Source organism: Brassica napus, chromosome A4 (assembly GCF_020379485.1).
Source record: "Brassica napus cultivar Da-Ae chromosome A4, Da-Ae, whole genome shotgun sequence".
In the NCBI taxonomy this organism is placed as follows: domain Eukaryota; kingdom Viridiplantae; phylum Streptophyta; class Magnoliopsida; order Brassicales; family Brassicaceae; genus Brassica; species Brassica napus.
In genome coordinates this window covers 6,462,548-6,484,294 of record NC_063437.1, presented here as the reverse complement: position 1 = coordinate 6,484,294, position 21,747 = coordinate 6,462,548, and the positions used below count along the sequence as shown (strand labels likewise).

The 21,747-nt window shown below is 37.5% G+C and overlaps 3 protein-coding genes across 3 annotated transcripts; 2 read left to right on the top strand and 1 right to left on the bottom strand.

The window, feature by feature from the left end:
- Positions 1–2,836: 2,836 nt before the first annotated feature.
- LOC125607864 lies at positions 2,837–9,674 on the bottom strand. The gene is made up of 3 exons (XM_048777320.1): positions 9,435–9,674; positions 8,831–8,897; positions 2,837–8,742 (listed from the first exon to the last, which is right to left on the bottom strand). Exon 3 carries the CDS (start codon positions 6,612–6,614, stop codon positions 5,214–5,216), a length of 1,401 nt encoding a protein of 466 aa, XP_048633277.1. The 5' UTR covers positions 6,615–8,742; positions 8,831–8,897; positions 9,435–9,674; the 3' UTR covers positions 2,837–5,213.
- A 113-nt stretch (positions 9,675–9,787) lies between these two features.
- On the top strand, positions 9,788–11,239 carry LOC111201397 (photosystem I reaction center subunit XI, chloroplastic-like). Its single transcript, XM_022693155.2, has 2 exons — positions 9,788–10,225; positions 10,586–11,239. The coding sequence occupies exons 1-2, from the start codon at positions 10,058–10,060 to the stop codon at positions 11,075–11,077; spliced, it is 660 nt and encodes a 219-aa protein (XP_022548876.1). The 5' UTR covers positions 9,788–10,057; the 3' UTR covers positions 11,078–11,239.
- A 2,729-nt stretch (positions 11,240–13,968) lies between these two features.
- LOC106423326 lies at positions 13,969–14,781 on the top strand. Its single transcript, XM_013864105.1, has 3 exons — positions 13,969–14,298; positions 14,369–14,689; positions 14,740–14,781. The coding sequence occupies exons 1-3, from the start codon at positions 13,969–13,971 to the stop codon at positions 14,779–14,781; spliced, it is 693 nt and encodes a 230-aa protein (XP_013719559.1).
- The last annotated feature ends 6,966 nt before the right edge of the window (positions 14,782–21,747 follow it).

Genomic DNA, 21,747 nt, shown 5'->3' with positions numbered 1-21,747 from the left:
ACTGCGCTAGTCAATTTTAACGTAACCGTTTTAGGCAGCCAAAACAGGACAAGACATGGGATGACATAGCTAATGCCACTGATTCTATAAGTATTTCCTTACCACCCTTGGTAAGAAAATGAACTGTTTAGCTGATATGAACTGTTTTTAGAGTCTTTTATATGCATTTGGTGTCTTTGAGAGTCTTACAGGTTCAGGTACCCATTGGACAAATTTGGAGCTTTTAGTCATATGGAGCTTTGAAGAAAGCTCTTGAAGTGTCGATAGACATCGAGCAATTCGCGAATTTAATGATGATTTAAGGAAATCACAAGTTTTGCTCAGAAATTCCAAGATATTGTACCACAAGTCTCTGGCTACTTGTTAGGCTATTTATTAGGGTTTTCTATTGTGTTAAAGAGAAACTTATTTTACGCTTTGTTAGAGGAGAGGCACACTTGATACCTTTAGAGAGAGAGCGAGAGAGAGAGAGAGAGAGAGAGAGAGAGAGAGAGAGAGAGAGAGAGAGAGAGAGAGAGAGAGAGAGAGAGAGAGAGAGAGAGAGAGAGAGAGAGAGAGAGAGAGAGAGAGAGAGAGCTCAGGATTGGAGAGAGAGATCTGAACACCATCCCAGAGAAGATCTTGAACTCCCTTTGTTTCTTACTCTACTCTGTTTACTTTTCATTTTATTCTATTGTAGTATTATTCAGACCATCATAATGTTTCTTATGAATATGCATGAGTAGTCTTGTTGTTAGATTTAGGTTCTTCAATGATTGATTTATGGTTTGCTGATATGAACTGTTGATAGGGTGAATTAATCAGTTCTTCATGTAGTTGTGTTTACTGCTAAGTCCAGGCTTGATCACCCATAACTTAGATCTTAGGATTGATTGGTGCAAACGGGAGCTTGGTATGTTGCCTGAAATTAAACTAGTATGATCTAATTTACTAGGTGAACACGAAAGTTGGTCTAGGCGATTAGAGAACACATCAAACCCATTCCCTAAACCTTTCTAGAAAAAAAACATCGATTGACACTCTGACAGGTGTATCAATCGGCGTTTTGAAAGGTGTATCGATCGACACTTATAAAGTATATCGATCGACACTTTCTTAAGATTAACAAACGGAAGTTGAAATCTTAGATCTAGACATTAGATAATCTATACAAACTAGAGTTGATAGATTATAACCTAAGTTTGAGTTCGAGAACAATCAATGTTAATAAATCTCTGATAACCTAATAAGTTTGCATACCTATCGTACCTGAGAATTTACCTGAATCTAGCTATTTCCCTCGTCTTGATAACTTATAAACAACCTTCCATTTTTACTGCTTAACATCATCTATGTCTATCTTTACTTCAAAAACTACAAATCTATTGTGTAATCCTAGAGTCTCTGTGGATTTGATCCCTAAATACTACAACTGAACCTCTTATTTGAAAGAGTAAAAGTCACTCTTTAGGGTAATTTGAATGATACCACCAGCTGTTCACTTTGTTGTTTATTCTTTTGTTAAGATAACCAAATATTTGTGTCTTGGATCCGTCAAGGCTCTCCACTGGATAATTTTCCATCCCCCTTACAATGTTAATCCCAAGAAATTGTTGCAGCTACCCTTGCGTAAATTCTGGAACCTTATGTCCAAACTGTATGTATGATTTCAATAAATCAATTTCTTGTTCCGATGCGCTCCATAATCTTTGAGTAACTTTAAAATGACCTACGTTATTGTCTATTCGCTTTACAAAAAAAAAAAAAACCATCTGCAAATAATAGATGAGAGATTTCCGATCTTTCTTTGGCTCTCTTTAGCCATGTTAAGTATTTTCTCTTTCCACCTTCCAGTTATTTGCAATAAGAGCTTACATACATAAAAAGAACATATATGATGATAATGATCTCCTCGTCTCGAACCAATTTTTGGGAATTTTTTGAACAAATATGTCTTTTTGGTTATCCATTTATTAATACCTTATATTTGACCTACGAAATACATTTATCATCCATGAAACCCATACTGGAGAGAAACCCATTTTCAAAAAGACCCACATATAAAAGGTCATTCTACTTTGTTGTAGTCCTTATTCATATTCGTTTTGATTGCTAAATATTTTTCCTTACATGAATTATTTGTATGTATCCCATGAAACATCTCTTGAGCAATTACAATATTATCTGAAAATTAACCGTCCCGAGACAAATGCAGACTGCGTCTCCAAAATTATTTTTGGGAGTAATTCTTTAGCCGTGGACACAATTTTTTTTGATATAATTTAATATCTCACATTACATATACTAATTGGCCTCAATTTCGTCATATGAGTTGGCCTAATTGTTTTAGAGATGAGAAAATAATATTTGTTATATTTAGTTGTTAATCAAAGGAACCTGACATTCTGTTGTAGGCACAGGGAGGGGGGGGGGGGGGGGGGGGGGGGGTAACCCACGAATAGATAGAATGGTGGAACCAAGGTTTAAACCTGAAAACAAAGAGAACCGATTTTTATAAGTTTTTAGAGTTTTATCATGCAAACAGAAACAATTATGAAAACTAATGAGATGATGATGATAATGATAATAAAACAAGATAAATAAACAAAGGATAGGATGGAATCAAGCTGCTGGTTGTGTAACACTCTCAGCTTGATCAAATGATGGTTGAAGTGGAATGAGATGGAGCTTTGCTTGCTGGTTGTGTAACTCTCTCAAGCTTGGAAAGTGGTTGGGATGGACGAAATGGATTGATAGACACCACAAAGATCTATGGAAGTGATCTTTGATAAGCCTGGTTTCTCTTGAGCTGTTTCTCACACACTCAAAAGACTTAGAACAATAGTTTTGACAAAACTAGAAAAACTGTATTTTCATTCATAAAAGTTCAAGGTGATTTACAAAGACAAACTAATTGAGCTTTATAGGCTCGACTACTGGGACTCTCTAACAGTCATAAAATGACATAAGGAAATAAATAAAATCGAAATAATAAACTTGGAAGCAAAGGAATTGATGGCTCCATGAAAACTAGCTGTTGGAGGCTTTATGGTGAGAATCTTGGCCAAATGAATGTAGATGGTGTTCTCCTTGTATCTGGACGGTTTGAGGGGATAAATAAGCTTCCTAGGAACCTTCTTGATGGTTTGGAATGTGCTGAGGTCGTGCCTAATCTGAAGGAAAAAGAGCTGTTGGTGTTTTAATGCTTGAGACTCCAAATAAGGCAAGTTGAAGTAAATGAGGATCCTCCTGATCCAATGGTTCCTGGTGCATGGTATGAACTTGCAGAACTCACGAATAGATAGAATGGTGGAACCAAGGTTTAAACCTGAAAACAAAGAGAACCGATTTTTATAAGTTTTTAGAGTTTTATCATGCAAACAGAAACAATTATGAAAACTAATGAGATGATGATGATAATGATAATAAAACAAGATAAATAAACAAAGGATAGGATGGAATCAAGCTGCTGGTTGTGTAACACTCTCAGCTTGATCAAATGATGGTTGAAGTGGAATGAGATGGAGCTTTGCTTGCTGGTTGTGTAACTCTCTCAAGCTTGGCAAGTGGTTGGGATGGACGAAATGGATTGATAGACACCACAAAGATCTATGGAAGTGATCTTTGATAAGCCTGGTTTCTCTTGAGCTGTTTCTCACACACTCAAAAGACTTAGAACAATAGTTTTGACAAAACTAGAAAAACTGTATTTTCATTCATAAAAGTTCAAGGTGATTTACAAAGACAAACTAATTGAGCTTTATAGGCTCGACTACTGGGACTCTCTAACAGTCATAAAATGACATAAGGAAATAAATAAAATCGAAATAATAAACTTGGAAGCAAAGGAATTGATGGCTCCATGAAAACTAGATGTTGGAGGCTTTATGGTGAGAATCTTGGCCAAATGAATGTAGATGGTGTTCTCCTTGTATCTGGACGGTTTGAGGGGATAAATAAGCTTCCTAGGAACCTTCTTGATGGTTTGGAATGTGCTGAGGTCGTGCCTAATCTGAAGGAAAAAGAGCTGTTGGTGTTTTAATGCTTGAGACTCCAAATAAGGCAAGTTGAAGTAAATGAGGATCCTCCTGATCCAATGGTTCCTGGTGCATGGTATGAACTTGCAGAACTCCTCCTGGACTCCTAGAATATCTCCTGATTGGTTGAAATGATCTCCTGATCGCCAATGTCTGGTTTGAAGCTGATTGAACCGGCTAGCTTCCAATTGAGACAAGTGTAGAACTGGTTTGGCCGGTTTTGGAGATTGGATCATAACTTCATAATTACGTGGCATTTTATGCTGATATTGGGCTTGTTGGAAATATGAGAGATCCTTATTGAATCCTATGATGGTCTTTGGTTCAGGCCGCTCCTTCCTTGGACTTGAATCTGCTTCTAAAGTCGGGTACTCGCAGATGGACGGGCTGAGAAACTTTGGACTTGTAAAATTTATAACTTCTTGCTCCGTTAATATTTTGGCTCGATTCCAATTGGGATGGATTCCTTCTTGAGTGTAGAATCCAATAAAATTGGTTTCATGTTGAAAGTACTTCTGGTTGTGGAGATATACGCCTTGGACTGAACCTCGGTCGCTGGTACCTCCTAGATTGTCGGTTTGGGAGGTTTGGTGAGACTCTTGTTGAACCACGGATTTCAGGGCTACAACATCCCCTCCCTCTTGACAAGGTTTCGACCTCGAAACTATATAACCTGCACCAAGATAGGGCAAGTCAGCTTTCATTCTCTTTTGAGATTCTAGAGCCTTACTTTGGGATTGTTTCGGTTTGGGAATGGATTGTGTATCAAGTGGTTCTCCTTTGAGAAAATAGGAATGAATCATGCCTCTGCTCTTGACATGGTCATTTCTTATCTTCTGGAGTGGATTGTCTTTCAAAGTTTTGGTGGCCACGTTTCTGATATTCCTTGGAGTTGATTCTCCTAGCAACGTAAGATAATCTGGTGGGATTTCTTTGAAGCTTTCTTCTTGGCAACCTGAAATAGTCTCAACACTCTGGACAAAAAGCAAGTGCATTATATCTATCATGGAAATATTAAGAACATGCTGAGCTAACATGAATCTTACCATAGGTTTTGGAATTTGAACAATCCATTGTTTAGATTTTGGTTTCCACTTGTGAGGAGGTTCATGACTGAGCTTATGGTCTGGTTCCTTCTGTGGAACTTCAGTAAGCAGATAGCTTTCATTTTTACTCCCTACATCAAGAACACACACGTCAGGTACTAGTATCTCTAGGTGGTGTTAGACACTTACCTTGGTATGATACTTCATTTACTGGTTTTGCTTCTTTAAGCAACATGGACTGCATCGTGTCTTGAACCATCTTCTTGTCCATCATAGGTGTGGCGCCTGGTGGCTCCTCTCCTTTTAATTCATGCTCCTTAGTTCCTGTTACATCACCCTTTGACAAAGATAAGTGCATTACGCAAGAATTTGGAACCAATAAATTAGATTGAATAAAACTATCACTTTTAGTAGATAATTCTGTTTTCTTTTCTAGTGATGTTTCTATCAATGCTTGCTTAGTAGGACAAACTACAGCATAGTGTCCTTTCTTATGACATCTATAACATGTCTGATATTTTAAATCCTCAGAGTTAGAAGACTTACATTGGCTTGATGGCTCTTCTTTCTTTTGGTTTACAATCTCCTTGTCTCTTAGAATTAAATCATGGACAACTTTTGATTCCAACAAAGATGTGGAGATCGTGTCTTTCTCAACCTCAGGACCTGTCTTAACATCCTTGGACAAATACAAGTGACTCATACCAGTGGGAGATGATTTATAAACAAATTTATCAAGTATAGGACTTACCTTGGCCTTCTCTTGAAAAATCGGTTTGTCTGATTTTTCTTTGTGTCTGGCCAGTGTGTCTTGGCTGACAAGGTTCTTCTTCTCCATGGCCTTTGGGACCTTATAAGGTTGGTATTGATCATAGAAAACCATGGGCCTCTGGTTTGGCCGAATCTGGTCTTGGCGGATCAAGCTTCTATGGCCTTCTTTTGGTACAACTTTTCTTGCTTCTTTGGAACCATGAGTTGGATACCTCCTTGGGTATATTTCCTGGATTTCAGCACTTGTATACTTTGGTGCAAACTCATATCTCATGAGTTCCTTAAGATCTCTCCACGTTTTGATAGTTGGCTCCTTGTAATACCATCTATCATCTTCTTCTTGTACCCACCATTTAAAGGCATCATCTCTAAGTTGATCAATGGCATAAGCAAGCCTTTCTTCCTTCAAGATGTTGTTGTAGTGAAACCATTCATCAAGGTTCCTCTCCCATATTAGATAACCTCTTTTTCCTGAAAATGTAAAGAGTTTAACTTTATCAGCAAAAGAGTTATATTCAAACCGAGAATTAGCAACATGATGAGTATGGGTTTGAGAAGTTGGATGTTGATTGATCCTTGAAGGATCTGGTGGCTTGGGCTCGACATAGACAGCCTCTGGTGCGTCTCCAAATCTCCTTTCTCCTTGCTGTGGACGTTGGACTCGTGCCTTGTTTCTTTTCCTCAACTGAGCAATCCGACATTGATCTCTTGCAAAGCTGTCAACTGTTGGTTTTGTTTGGCCATCTGACTTTGGCTGTGTGTTTTTCCTAGTTCCTACCATGGCTTCCTGAAAACACTCTCAAAGATCAAGTGAAGGTATGGAAAGTTCTGGTCGAATCAAAATATGAACCAAAAATGCAAGCTAACTAAAATGAAACAAAAAAAATTGCAATTATGAACCGAAATGAAATAAACTATGCTAAAATAATTTTTCTTTTGGTTTTCTCAATGCAAAAACGAAATGAATCAATATGGAATGACAATTAACACAAGTGAAAAGAAAATATGTAAAGAGAACTAACACTGATTTTTTTTTGAATTTTCTTATGCAAGTAACCGAAAATGGAAACAAATATGTATACTTGAACCCAAAATGATATAAACTAATCTGAATGATTTTTTTTTAATGCAAATAAAAAAAAATTATGAAAAAAATATGGTATGCACGAAATTAATAAAATGCTATGCTCTTTTTTTTTTAACTTTTCAATGCAAGAAACAAATATGGAAATGCAGTTTTTTTTTTAAATGAATGCACAAAATCTAAATATGACAAGTGGAGCTGGGGGAATGAATGCAAACAACTAGACAAGTATTTCAAAAGAATTTCGTGGATCAAACTAGACAACTCCTTCTTCTTTAGTTTTCTTTTCTTAAGAACAACAATAACAATGCAAAAACTGTTTTTTTTTTTTTTTTTTATAAATGGAAACAAATGCAAAAAATTGAAATATGATGCAAGGATAGATATAACCTGATTCAGGAACTTCAGCTCTGATACCAAAATGTTGTAGGCACAGGGGGGGGGGGGGGGGGGGTAACCCACGAATGGATAGAATGGTGGAACCAAGGTTTAAACCTGAAAACAAAGAGAACCGATTTTTATGAGTTTTTAGAGTTTTATCATGCAAACAGAAACAATTATGAAAACTAATGAGATGATGATGATAATGATATTAAACAAGATAAATAAACAAAGGATAGGATGGAATCAAGCTGCTGGTTGTGTAACACTCTCAGCTTGATCAAATGATGGTTGAAGTGGAATGAGATGGAGCTTTGCTTGCTGGTTGTGTAACTCTCTCAAGCTTGGCCAGTGGTTGGGATGGACGAAATGGATTGATAGACACCACAAAGATCTATGGAAGGGATCTTTGATAAGCTTGGTTGCTCTGGAGCTGTTTCTCACACACTCAAAAGACTTAGAACAATAGTTTTGACAAAACTAGAAAAACTGTATTTTTATTCATAAAAGTTCAAGGTGATTTACAAAGACAAAATAATTGAGCTTTATAGGCTCGACTATTGGGACTCTCTAACAGTCATAAAATGACATAAGGAAAGAAATATAATCGAAATAATAAATTTGGAAGCAAAGGAATTGATGGCTCCATGAAAACTAGCTGTTGGAGGCTTTATGGTGAGAATCTTGGCCAAATGAATGTAGATGGTGTTCTCCTTGTATCTGGACGGTTTGAGGGGATAACTAAGATTCCTGGGAACCTTCTTGATGGTTTGGAATGTGCTGAGGTCGTGCCTAATCTGAAGGAAAAAGAGCTGTTGGAGTTTTAATGCTTGAGACTCCAAATAAGGCAAGTTGAAGTAAATGAGGATCCTCCTGATCCAATGGTTGCTGGTGCATGGTATGAACTTGCAGAACTCCTCCTGGACTCCTAGAATATCTCCTGATTGGTTGAAATGATCTCCTGATCGCCAATGTCTTGTTTGAAGCTGATTGAACCGGCTAGCTTCCAATTGAGGCAAGTGTAGAACTGGTTTGGCCGGTTTTGGAGATTAGATCATAACTTCATAATTCCGTGGCCATTTCTCCTGATATTGGGCTTGTTGGAAAGATGAGAGATCCCTATTGAATCCTATGATGGGCTTTGGTTCAGGCCGCTCCTTCCTTGGACTTGAATCTGCTTCTAAAGTCGGGTACTCGCAGATGGACGGGCTGAGAAACGTGTGACTTGTAAAATTTATAACTTCTTGCTCCATTAATATTTTGGCTCGATTCCAATTTTGCTGGACTCCTTCGTGAGTGTAGAATCCAATAAAAATTGTTTCATGTTGAAAGTTATTCTGGTTGTGGAGATATACGCCTTGGACTGAACCTCGGTCGCTGGTTTCTCCTAGATGGTCGGTTTGGGAGGTTTGGTGAGACTCTGGTTGAACCACGGATTTCAGGGCTACAACACATTCAAAACTCATTAACCATATTCACAACATCCATCTTGATAAGAGACAAAGATTGTTAGAAAAATAAAGCTGTCATACCATCAGGTCCTATGGCTTTTCTCGGATGCACCATAAATAATGTTGCTTTCACCTCCTCCTTAATCTTCTATAAAATTTTCATAATTACTAGATTTTTTAATTCGGATAAGATATTATATGTATTTCTCAATTCTTAAAAAAATAATGTATAATATTGTATTACATTATTTACAGAATATAAAATAAGACTACATAACATAAATATATTTTTTAAATTTTCTTTGTGGAAATCATTATGTTGTTTGATTGTTGTACTTGATTCACATATTTGCATAGTTATTTGTGATAGATGAATAACTATATTTTAATTATCAGTAAATAATATATATTTATTATATAATATAAAAAAATAAAATTAATTTTTTTTAAAACAAACTTGTCTCATGTTAGGGACTCGATTATAGACATATCATATTCGAATGAGATATTTTTACAGTTATCAATTTTCTTAACAGTCAAAAAACAAATTTGAATATCAAACAACTTTATTTAGTGTTTAGGTAAATAATTATTTCTTTTTTTTGTCAATAAATTCCATTCAAACTTCAAAGTCAATATGCGGGAATAGTGCTGAGATCATATCAGTGCAAAATTCTTGGCTTACTCAGCAAACTCAGATCTCAAAACAACCAGCTCCCCTCAAAGAACATGTTAGGAAAAAAGGTGATGAATCTGAGGATGATGATGATGATGATGGCCTCCCTCCTCTTGAGAGGAACATGAACCATATCATATCGGAAGACAGTGAAGAAGAAGATGAGGAGGAGGATGAAGATGATGGGCTCCCTCCTCCAGAGAGGAACATGAACCATGTCAAGTTGGAAGACAGTGAGGAAGATGATGACAACAGCGAGTGAAGACAGTGAGGGATTAGTCTTTACACCTGGAGCAGTGTTGTTGAGTCTTGTGGAGTATAATACCATGAATTATGACGTTTCTATTTCTATTAATAAAAACAAATTTTAATATTTTTTACAAAAAAAAAATAATAATAATAATTATTTCTTACAATGATAAAAAAAATATATGAAAATGTTGTCTCAAAGAGGATAAGATAACATCCAATGAGAATCAGATAAGTAAAACACATGTATAACTAAGCGCCACAAAATCTCACGAACCAGATCCTCATCATGCCACATCGGCATATGCAATCTTAAGTCTCGTAGATTTGCTTATTTCTTCATCACATACTGAAGTCGTTTTGATTTTTGTTTCTCAAAAACAATGGCAGCAAGTGCATCTCCAATGGCGAGCCAGCTAAGGAGCAGCTTATCCTCCACTTCAATTGCTAGGCGTCTAGCCGTCCCTAAGGGAATCTCCGGCCCTTCTTTCGGCGTATATCCGACCAAGAGAATCTCTTCCTTCACCGTCCGAGCTGTTCAGTCCGACAAGGTATTTATCTTTTAAGTTAACAATCCGACACGATGCAGATCAGATTATGTGCCAAATCTACAAATTACTCGTGCAGATTTCAATACTAATTATCAATCATGCGATATGATGTCTTAAAAAAATTAGGAAAAGCAACATTTTATTCATATCTAGATGATTTGTTAGGGTTCAGTAGCCATAACAAGGTATCACAATTTTTTTATAACTCTGCAGAACCTCTTCTACAGAATTAATATTATAAGATAATAGTAAGTTGCCCTCTTGATATATGCAATGAAAAGTTATATGCTCCATATATACATAGATATATCGATCAAAAAAACTTAGAATGCAAATAATCTGACAAGTATAATTTGGCAGCCAACATTTCAAGTGGTCCAACCAATCAACGGCGATCCATTCATCGGAAGTTTGGAGACTCCTGTAACGTCAAGCCCATTGATTGCGTGGTATCTTTCCAACCTCCCGGCTTACCGCACCGCCGTCAACCCTCTCCTCCGTGGTGTCGAAGTGGGCTTGGCACATGGTTTCCTCTTAGTGGGCCCATTCGTCAAAGCTGGCCCATTAAGGAACACTGCTTACGCTGGTTCTGCCGGCTCCTTAGCCGCCGCTGGGCTTGTAGTCATCCTCAGCATGTGCCTCACTATCTACGGAATCTCTTCGTTCAAGGAAGGAGAGCCTTCGATTGCTCCGAGTTTGACGTTGACTGGGCGGAAGAAGCAGCCCGATCAGCTTCAGACAGCTGAGGGATGGGCAAAATTCACGGGAGGGTTCTTCTTCGGAGGGATCTCTGGTGTGACTTGGGCTTACTTTCTCCTCTACGTTCTTGACCTTCCTTATTACGTCAAATGAATGTAGTTCAAAATATGAGCTTCACCAGTATGTTATCTACAGAGACTCTCTTGCACCATTGTTTCTTTTTTACTTTTGTCTGAGCAAGAATCTTGAATCTCAGGGTCGTCTTTGTATAATACTATGGATCTCCTCTTAAATATTTCTTGGTCTTTATTCACATAATGATTTGTTGACATCTGACAATAAACTTTTATTGCAAAACTTCAAATCTTTGCAGAGAATGAAAGGACAAAGCACCGTAAAAAAAAAATACATCATCGTATATGGCAAACGGTATCGGGACATCTAGTTGTTACTATTAATCTTGTCCATTGTCATATGCAATATGATAATTATTGTTCTAGATGTGAAAACTGAAAATAAAACTATCAATCATGCAATTTTTAAATGTCCACCAACAATAAAAAAATGGTCTATAGCAGCAACTCCTACACCACCCTTGATTTTCTCTCCTCAAGTCAATACAGGGATATATATTTTCTCTTTTGGCGAAAGAACGGTATTGAAAACCTAGATTTGGATAGAAATTTATATTCTTGGATTATCTGCTATATTTGAAAAATAACGAATGAAAAATTGTCCAAAAAATTAAACATGGACTCATTGAAAACTGTTCGACATGCGGAATCATAATGCCATGCATGGTTTGAAGTTAACAGCAAACGGAAAGATATACCAGAAGTTAAACAACTTTCTTTACAAATCATAATCTCAGAGATTTGTATGATCTATGGCTCATGAACACATGACGCACTCTTCAATGGTTGTGGATGGACATGGAAGAATTCCAGAGGGGAAATATAACTTTTGGGAGCCAAAAAACAAAGAACAAGGATATCATCCTTACATTCAGAACTTGAAGCGCTATATGGAGTGTACAAACGTCGACGTGCCAGTTTTATGGGACTGACTCCAGAGAGCTAATCACAATGATTCAAGATCCAGGAGCATGGTTGAGGTTTTCAATAGAGCTAAAAGACGTGTTGATTCAATGATTTTTCTATTATTTATCTTCTCCGGTTGGAAAATGTTTCTTTTGATTATTTCCTAGATACAATTTTCACTAGGAATTTTATTACATTGGTCGAGTAATAGATCAGCAATTTGATGGGAAAAAATTCATTGAACACAAAAAGAAAATTACATTTTTAATACAAACTTGAGCTTGATCCGCATTCCGCACGACCATGCGTGTGTTTGTTTTAATTTTATATGTATATATATATATATATTTAATTATTTATATTATTTTTCAAATGCTTAGATTTTATAGTTTGTTTATTTTATTCAATTAAGTATTTTAAACTCACATGTATTTGTTGCTTCTTATTATATATATTTTTTGTTGGATTGTGTTTATTATTTGACAAACTAATATATGGAAAGTTCAAAAAATTTGAAAATTATTTTATAATTCCTTATATATTATTAGAACTAATAAATGGATCTATATTCACATCCACTAATATTTAAGCATTTAGTAAAAGATATTTATAGAAATGATAAAATAAACGATTGAGTATTAAATAAAATTTTATTTTTGATTTTAATATGTTAGATTTGGAGGTATAATATTAGAACATAATTTTTTATGTAATGTAATGCAAACATATATAAATTTAAATTGGGATTTACCTGATATAGAAATCTTCTTATCTATTAAAACAATATACATCTTATAAATGGGTCAATATAGTATGTCAATATCAAATGGATCATTACTAATTAGTAATTAATTTATCTTGTTCTCACAAGGAAAAATTATAGGAACTGATTTTCTTTTTGGGAAAAAAAACATATGTATGTTTCTAAATCTAACAAAGACTATACCCTTTTCTTTTTTTTATTGTCGATTATTTTCTTCTGCCTATGTTATACATGTATAATTTTGATATAATCATTAAAAATATATATATATATGATTTGAATTTTAATGCTATATATAATATAATTTTATAATTTTGTTTTTTAAGTTTTTCTTTGCCATTGTTAATATATAGATATTTTTTATACATTTTAATTTTTTATAAAATTTTTATTACATAATAATATAATTTCAAATTTAGTATAATATATACTATAACTATAAAGTTTATGAAAATATCATAAATGTTTTTTATATAATAAAATATAATTAACATTGATTTGAATAAAATCATACTACTATTTACCAAATTAATAAATGCATTATTATATAAAAATATTATTTATTTGTAAAATTTTGTTAGATTTTATTCAATAGAATTTTTATAACAAAAATAAAATGAAAAATATTTTAAGTTATTATATGTGTTGATTATATAAGATGTGATATCTTAATGATGCCAACATGTTAAATAGAAATAAATAAATATGATTTTTTTAAAAAGATCCAATTTTTTAAAAAATCACTTATGAGTGAATATAAGTTGTGTCTTCTATGTTAATAGAATAGATTGTAGGTGGAAAAAAATCAAATCCCTCGGATGTAATTTCCGAGCTAGCGGATAATCACATTTCTCAGAAATTAAAATTACAAAACGGCCGCTGATATTTAAGGTCATTAAATGTTATTAACAGGGCACCCGGTAGTTCACTTAGACTGTATCATTATAAGAATGATGAATTGCATATTCTGGAATTGCCGGGGGGCAAATAAACCCAATTTCAGATGTTCTATGCGATATATTTTGAAGAAGTTCGACACAGACTTTCTTGCGCTATTCGAGACCCATGCGGGAGGGGATAAAGCGATGAAGATCTATCAGAGCTTAGGTTTTGATAATTCTTTTCGGGTGGATGCCGTTGGACAGAGTGGCGGCATTTAGCTATTGTGGAGGAATAATGATGGTGTCCTAACGGTTGTGGAATCGTCAGAACAGTTTGTCCATGCACGGGTGGAAATTGGAATGGAAGTTATTCACCTTATTGCGGTCTATGCTGCGCCTACAGTCAGTCGTCGAAGTGGGTTGTGGGGACAGTTGAAGCGGGTGATCGAAAATATCGCTGAGCCGGTATTGATAGGAGGAGATTTTAATACTATCTTGAGGTTGGATGAGAGGTCAGGAGGCAATGGTAGACTTTCACCAGACTCCTTGGCGTTCGGTGAGTGGATAAATGAACTTGCGTTGGTTGATATGGGTTTAAGAGGAAGCACATTCACATGGAGAAGAGGTAAATATACTCGGAATTTTGTTGCTAGAAGGTTGGACAGGGTCTTGTGTAGTGCCCAGACACGGGTAAGGTGGCAGGAGGCGGTGGTCTCGCATCTTCCGTTTAGCGTCAGACCACACACCAATTTATGTGCAGCTAGAACCTGAAAGGAGAGGTAATCCTAAGAGGAGACCTTTTCGTTTTGAAGCGGCATGGCTTAAACATGAAGGTTTCAAAGACCTACTCTCGGCATCTTGGAACCGGGAAATGCGTACTCCTGAGGCTCTTGCGTTGTTGAAAGTGAAGCTTAAAAAGTGGAACAAAGAGGTATTTGGAGATCTGAAACAACGGAAAGAAAAGTTAATGAATGATATTAAGGGAATTCAAGAGGAGCTGGAGAGAAACCCGACAGATGCCTTGTTGGGGAGGGAAGCGGCTTTACAGAAAGAATTTGATGTTGTTTTGGAACAGGAGGAGGTTCTATGGTATCAGAAATCATGTGAGAAATGGGTAGTGCTTGGTGATAGGAATACAAACTACTACCATACGAGTACAATTGTTCGAAGTAAGAGAAATAAAATTGAGATGCTGAAGGATGAAGATGGTCGTTGGATAGATCAGTCAGAAGAATTGGAAAAGCTAGCAATAGCTTATTATAGAAGATTGTATTCAACGGAGGATCTCAATATGAACACAGAGAAACTTCCGCAGCAGGGCTTTACTGCTTTCACGAGAGATGAGAAGGAGATTTTAAACAAACCGTTTGCTCTGAGGATATGGAGACTTCGGTTCGATCTATGGGTAAGTTCAAGGCCCCAGGACCGGATGGTTTTCAACCTGTCTTCTACCAGGACTCGTGGGAAGTAGTGGGGGAGTCGGTCACGAGGTGTGTGCTGGGGTTATTTGAATCAGGAATACTTACCAAAGGGATGAATGATCCAATGTTGGTTCTCATACCGAAAGTCCTCAAGCCCGAAAGAATAATGCAATTTTGCCCCATAAGCTTATGCAATGTCTTGTTCAAGACAATAACAAAAGCGATGGTGCTGAGATTAAAGAAGCTTATGCCTAATCTTATTGGTCCGGCACAAGCGAGTTTCATCCCAGGCAGGCTTAGTACGGACAACATTGTAGTGGTCCAGGAAGCAGTTCACTCGATGAGGAGGAAGAAAGGACGTAGAGGCTGGATGTTGCTTAAATTAGACCTTGAAAAAGCTTATGATCGAATCTGATGGAATTTCTTGGAAGATATTCTCCAAGCAGCAAAGTTACCAGAGATATGGATCCAATGGATTATGCAATGCGTGATGAATCCAGAAATGAGTTTACTGTGGAAAGGGGAGAGGACAGAAGTGTTTATGCCTCAGCGTGGACTTCGGCAGGGAGACCCTCTGTCTCCATATCTATTTGTTCTATGTATGGAGCGTTTATGCCATATTGCTGAGAAGGAGTGGAAGCCAATAAAGCTATCACGGGGAGGGCCATCTTTGTCACATGTTTGCTTTGCGGATGACCTGATCTTGTTTGCGGGCGCGTCAGTCTTGCAGATTCGAGTGATTCGCAGAGTGTTGGAGAAATTCTGCGGAGCATCTGGGCAGAAAGTAAGTCTAGAAAAATCTCTAATCTTCTTCTCTGAGAATGTGCACCGGGATTTAGCGAGTTTAATAAGCAGTGAGAGTGGAATTAAGGGAACAAAAGAGTTGGAAAAATATTTGGGTATGCCTGTGTTGCAAAAAAGAATTAATAAGGAGACGTTTGGAGAAGTTATTGTAAAGGTGTCATCTAAACTAGCTGGTTGGAAGAGGAGGTTCTTAAGCCTGGCAGGGAGGATTACACTGACTAAGTATGTTCTTGCGTCTATTCCAGTACATACCATGAGTACCATAGCTCTTCCGGTATCAACTCTGGACCAGTTAGACAAAATTGCTCGGTCTTTCTTTTGGGGTAGCCACGAGGGAAATAGAAAACAACATCTGCTTTCTTGGGAGAAGATATGTAAACCAAAGAGTGAAGGTGGACTTGGGATACGCTTAGCTAGAGAGATGAATATTGCTTTATTAGCTAAGTTGGGTTGGAGGTTGTTAAACACGCAAGATGGACTCTGGGTCAATATACTGAGGAAGAAGTTTCGAGTGGGATAAGTAGAGGACGCATCGTGGTTGGAAAAAAAGGGAACGTGGTCGTCGACATGGAGGAGCCTAGTGATGGGATTATGAGAGGTGGTTGTTCCGGGAATGGCTTGGGTTCTTGGTGATGGTTGCCGCATCCGGTTCTGGAAAGATAATTGGCTGGTTAATGAACCTTTGGCTATGTTGAGTATGGTGGATATTCTGGAAGAAAGATTGGAGGTACGTGTTCGGGAGGTATGGAAAACTGGAACTGGTTGGGTACAGGAAGAGATTGCACCGTATATGTCGATGTCCAATCGTCTGAGATTGGCATCTGTGGTGATTGATGAAGTAACTGGTGCCAGAGATAGAATGTCGTGTGGAGAGAGTAAAGATGGTGTGTTCACGGTGAACTCAGCCTATGCTTTCTTGACAAGCAACATGGTGCCACGGCCAAACATGGAGGCTTTATATCAGCGGGTGTGGAGTGTGATGACCCCAGAACGGGTCTGTGTTTTCCTATGGTTGGTAACGCATCAGGTGATCATGACTAATGTGGAACGTAAACGCAGACATTTGAGTGAGACCAGTGAGTGTCCTTTGTGTAAGGGAGGAGACGAAACTATTCTTCATGTGCTTCGGGACTGTCCAGCAGCTGCGGAGTTGTGGACGCGACTTCTCCCCCCGAGTAGACAACAACGTTTCTTTCAGCTTCCACTCTTTACCATGGCTTTTTGAGAACCTTGCGAAGAGAGAAGCAGAGCTTGGAAATCTATGGCCCATGACTTTTGCTCTAACGGCTTGGTGGTGTTCGAAATGGAGATGTGGTTATGTTTTTGGAGACGAAGGAAAGTGTCGAGACAGAGTGAAGTTTCTTAAAGAAAAAGCTCATGAAGTGCTAGCAGCGCATGACAAACTTAGTGATTGCAGTCGAGTTCGGGAACGTGTGGGGATGCAGATATCATGGCGGAGACCAGCGCATGGATGGATAAAACTAAAATACAGATGGAGCATCAAAAGGTAATCAGGGTCTTGCTACTGCGGGGGGTGTTATGCGAGATGAGTATGGTGTGTGGCAGGGAGGTTTTGCTTTTAATATTGGAATCTGTTCAGCACCTTTGGCAGAATTGTGGGGAGTATATTACGGTCTATGTATAGCATGGGACCGGGGATATCGTCAGTTAGAGCTGGAAATGGACTCAGAGAGTGTGGTGGGCTTTCTTCATACAGGGATTAACGACTCTCATCCCCTGTCATTCCTAGTACGTTTGTGCTATGGCTTCATATCAAGAGACTGGTTAGTCAAGGTGTCGCATGTGTATAGGGAGGCTAATCGTCTAGCAGATGGATTAGCTAACTATGCTTCTTCTTTATCATTGGGTTTGCATGTTTTTGAGGTTGTGTCTGATAGTGTTGGTGCTATCTCTTTGGAGGATATTCAGGGGGTTTCTAGACCTCGGCAAGTTTGCCTGTACCTTTTGTTTTTGTTGTAAATAAAGAGTAGGAGACTCATGTCTCCTGCAACCTACCAAAAAAAATCTATCAATACTTATCAGCAATTAGAAACAACAAAACTAGTGACAAACACTCTTCTTCAATTTTTTTCTCTCTCAATGAACATGTTGGTATTTTATGATGCTGTCGATATTCCTGCTTTGTCCAAGGTCTTCACATTCAGTTTGAGAATTTTGATCTCTTTCTCCTTGATGATACATCTATCCTTCCCTCCATCAACAGTCAAGACAAAGCCTCTGTCTCCTCCTGAGTGGCAGAAGAGATCTCCTTTGTACTTGCCCCCAAGATAGTACAACTGAGAAATCACCTGCAACGAAAGACAAATCAATTTTAGCATCCGATGTAATCCAAAAAAGTAATGAAACTATATGAAGTATATCCTACCCTGAGAAGATCACCCTAGAGGTAGATAGGAGGGTTCATATGACATCGGAAGGAGTGAAGGACTGACTTCTGGCATAGAAAATTTATCAGAAGGGAACACTTTGGAGTTTAGATTAAACAACACTTTGGCCTGGCACTTCGGAAATTGCTGAGAAGTTATGATATTTGCATTTGAGACCTTGGTTTTTTTCCTGCCTGAAATAAGAAAGCCCGGATCAACAGCAACCTTGCGTTTGGTACCTGCATAACTCTATGTGATCAACATATAGTCATCAGGGACAGTATGGCCCTCTTCTATGCTGCCAGAGCTTATGTCCCAGTGGTTCCTGACATATTCCGCATGTATAGTATTCCCTCTGCTTCAACAATGAACAAGTACCTTTTCTTGAACTTACAGAAGTTCACCATTTATGAGAGATAACTGATCTCAAACCATCCAATTCATACCTCCGTATTTTTGAACAGAGCTCCACAAAGTGTGCTACTATATTTTGTTAGCTTGGTAGTCCCAGGTTTGGGAAACCAAAACCACGATGTTATTGAATGGGTAACCCCGGTTGGAGCCAACTTAATTAATACCTCATTTCTCCCTTTTGATATAAATTTCAAGTTCATTCTTTCATCTGATTGTAAAATATTTTCTCAAATAAGCTAAAAATCTATCTTTGTACCTATGAGTCTCTTTACGATTTTCAGATAAAAGCCCATTCCACATATTGTGTGAATACCTAAAATATATTTTATTTCTTCTTTTATTGAAAATTAATTTTATGTCTCAATTGTAAATAAGATTTTGAGAAATTAATCTTTTGACCAGATACCAATTCATAATCCTTTATAGTTTTTATAATGAGAAATTGCACTCCATATACAAGGGAAACAATGTAATTTGCAAATCTAGAAAATGAACTTTTGTGAAACTGTATGATTCATTTTCAGACCAAAATACCCCTATGATTTAGACATGTGTATTTATGCCTCTTTCTCTCTCTTTATATCTCTACAAAAATATATCAATATATGTATATCCATGTTAATTTCTTCTCTCTCTTTACAGGATGTAAAACCTTCAGAAAATGTTTTCAATCGAACAAAACAAAGAAAGAAAAAAATTTACTTAACCTCTCTTGTTCAACCTTAAAGAATTCGAGTTTCGAGTTCTTCTTCGTATCAAGCTTCACTTGTCATCTTCTGCAACCGCATCCGACTCGCCATGAACCTGAGCTCTATTCTTCTGTCCACCACCGCGTTTGAATGTAGATCAGCACCGTCAAGCTTATCCCTTTCACGGATGTGCTTCACCTTTCACCTCTGTATACGTCGAGTTCGAGACCATCGCGAGTTTCACACGGCATACTTCTCCGTTACCAGATCTTCAGTCGCCTTACTCTACCGACGTCGTCATGCTCGAAATCAAGCCTCATGCTCATCCTTGCCATCGCCATCAACCTCCAGATCCGGAAAAGAGAAAGATCGATCTCTCCAATGGTGACTTTCTATGTTTTTGCACGACAGGTCTCTGACATTCTGGTTCTTTTCAGTTTAAACCCAAACGTTTTAGATTTACATAAACATCCTCGCGAATCAACCCAGAATCTTTCAATCGTGCAATCTATCCAAGTGTGTCATTCATTCCCATCATAAAAGATTTGTCTTTTGATTTAAAAATCTGAACTTTCAGATTTAGTCTAGCCAAGAAGAAAAGAAGACATGTGATTTCAGTTTCTTCATCAGAATCTTTTTCAAAGTTTTGAAGCCAGGATTATTGGCTGGTTAAAATTGTTCCCGTATAACCAAATTTGATGTTAGTTTATATGCAATTGAGTTAGGAGAGTTTATCTGATGGAAGTTATTTACAAACATTGTAAGGGCCTGTTGCGGTCAAAATCGGTCACGGCGGATGGCCGAGCTGGATCGACAAACACTACCAGCTCGGCCATCCGCCAACTGAACCAGTCCAGCTCGGCGGATGGCTGAGCTGGATCAAACACGCGACCAGCTCGGCCATCCGCCGAGCTGGACCAGTCCAGTTCGTCGGATGGCTGAGCTGGAACGATCGTGTTGTCACAGTCCCGTCCTCATAGCTCCCTCCTTCGGGATTGGATCGAACATGCTCTTGTTTCATCTCGATCAGAGTCACCATCGGAACTTTACGATTTAAAACCGCATTAACTTGTTGTCTCGTATGAAGTTCGAATTGATCGTATAAAATTGCAACAGTTAACTTAACACCTCGAACTGCCTCCACTATACGAGAAATTTGAACCTTCTTCGGAATCGACGTCAATTTTAAAAACGCTTAAGTAGGAAAACGGCCCGAAAGGGTCCAAAACGCAGCTAGAAGCCCACTTGCAATTTTATACTAAATCGAGCCCAATCATTATGACTGTTTATCTTTTATTCTGCAAGAGAAGATAAATGTCAAGTTCGGAGGATAAATGTGAAGTTTCCAAAGATAAACACGAAGATCGAAGGAAAATGGAATATTTCCGCGAAGCAATAAACTCGACCGAGGGCAGAAAGGGAAAGAGAAAACCGTCTCTAGGAGGAGTATATAAGGACTTCGAGGTTGAAGAGGAAAAGGACAATTCTTTTAGACTTAGAACTCTCTGCACTTAGAAACTTTTAGGCATTATTCTCGACATGCTATGTTTCTATGACTGGCACCCGATTACCAGACGAACCCGCACAAGCAGTTCGTCTCTTGGTTCACTCTTGAACTACGTTCGGCTTGATTCTCGAAAGGGGTACGTAGGCAGCCTTTCATAAGGTTCAGTCCGAAATCAATCAAAACCTTTTTCGTATCTTTTTCGTCTTCTGTATTCAAGCTGCGACTCAACTAGGTTTAAGGTTTTAGGTTGTTAGAACTAAGGAATTTACTGACAGCCCTTGCGGCCGAAGCTTTTATAATCTCTTGTAATGATTGCAACGCTCTTACATGGATTCGAAATAAGATCTATCTTTTTCTATGAGTTCGTTTTGTTATCTTTTCGTATTTTCCGCATTTGTCTGGTTACTTGTCGTTGGTTCTCGTAGAGAATCCGGGGCCTCAGGAAAAGTTAGGGTTTCTTGAATTTCCTCCGATAACGGAAATCGACGGTGTGAATTTTGGTTCCCACAGAGCCAATATCTTTAATGATTTGAGAGATCCTAATCTACAAACCAAAAATAGTAGACAATACATAATTTATTAGACAATTACATATTTTATTAGCAAGCTATATGAGCACCAGATATAGTAGAGGACTAGATGGACCGCCCGCGCGCATATGCAGGTATTAACATTAATATTAAATTAATAATTATATATTTACAACTATATAATACTTATGTTACATTTATGTGGTTAATATGAAAGATTCGATGTTACATATTGATATTTATACTATGTTCATATGAACAAAGAATACATTAAAACGTTTAGATTAAACATTTCAGTGTTTCGTATAAACAATATGAGTTATGGAAAATACAAAGTACCTTAAGTCTACAAAGTAGAGAAACCAGACCTTAAGACCAAGGCTTCGA

Coding starts and splice junctions, on each gene's coding strand:
- LOC111201397 (XM_022693155.2), top strand. CDS start 10,058: ATGGCAGCAAGTGCATCTCCAATGGCGAGCCAGCTAAGGAGCAGCTTA. Junction 10,226..10,585: donor GAGCTGTTCAGTCCGACAAG/GTATTTATCTTT, acceptor ATAATTTGGCAG/CCAACATTTCAAGTGGTCCA.
- LOC125607864 (XM_048777320.1), bottom strand. CDS start 6,614: ATGGTAGGAACTAGGAAAAACACACAGCCAAAGTCAGATGGCCAAACA.
- LOC106423326 (XM_013864105.1), top strand. CDS start 13,969: ATGGAAGTTATTCACCTTATTGCGGTCTATGCTGCGCCTACAGTCAGT. Junction 14,299..14,368: donor TGTGTAGTGCCCAGACACGG/GTAAGGTGGCAG, acceptor ATTTATGTGCAG/CTAGAACCTGAAAGGAGAGG. Junction 14,690..14,739: donor TTGTTTTGGAACAGGAGGAG/GTTCTATGGTAT, acceptor GCTTGGTGATAG/GAATACAAACTACTACCATA.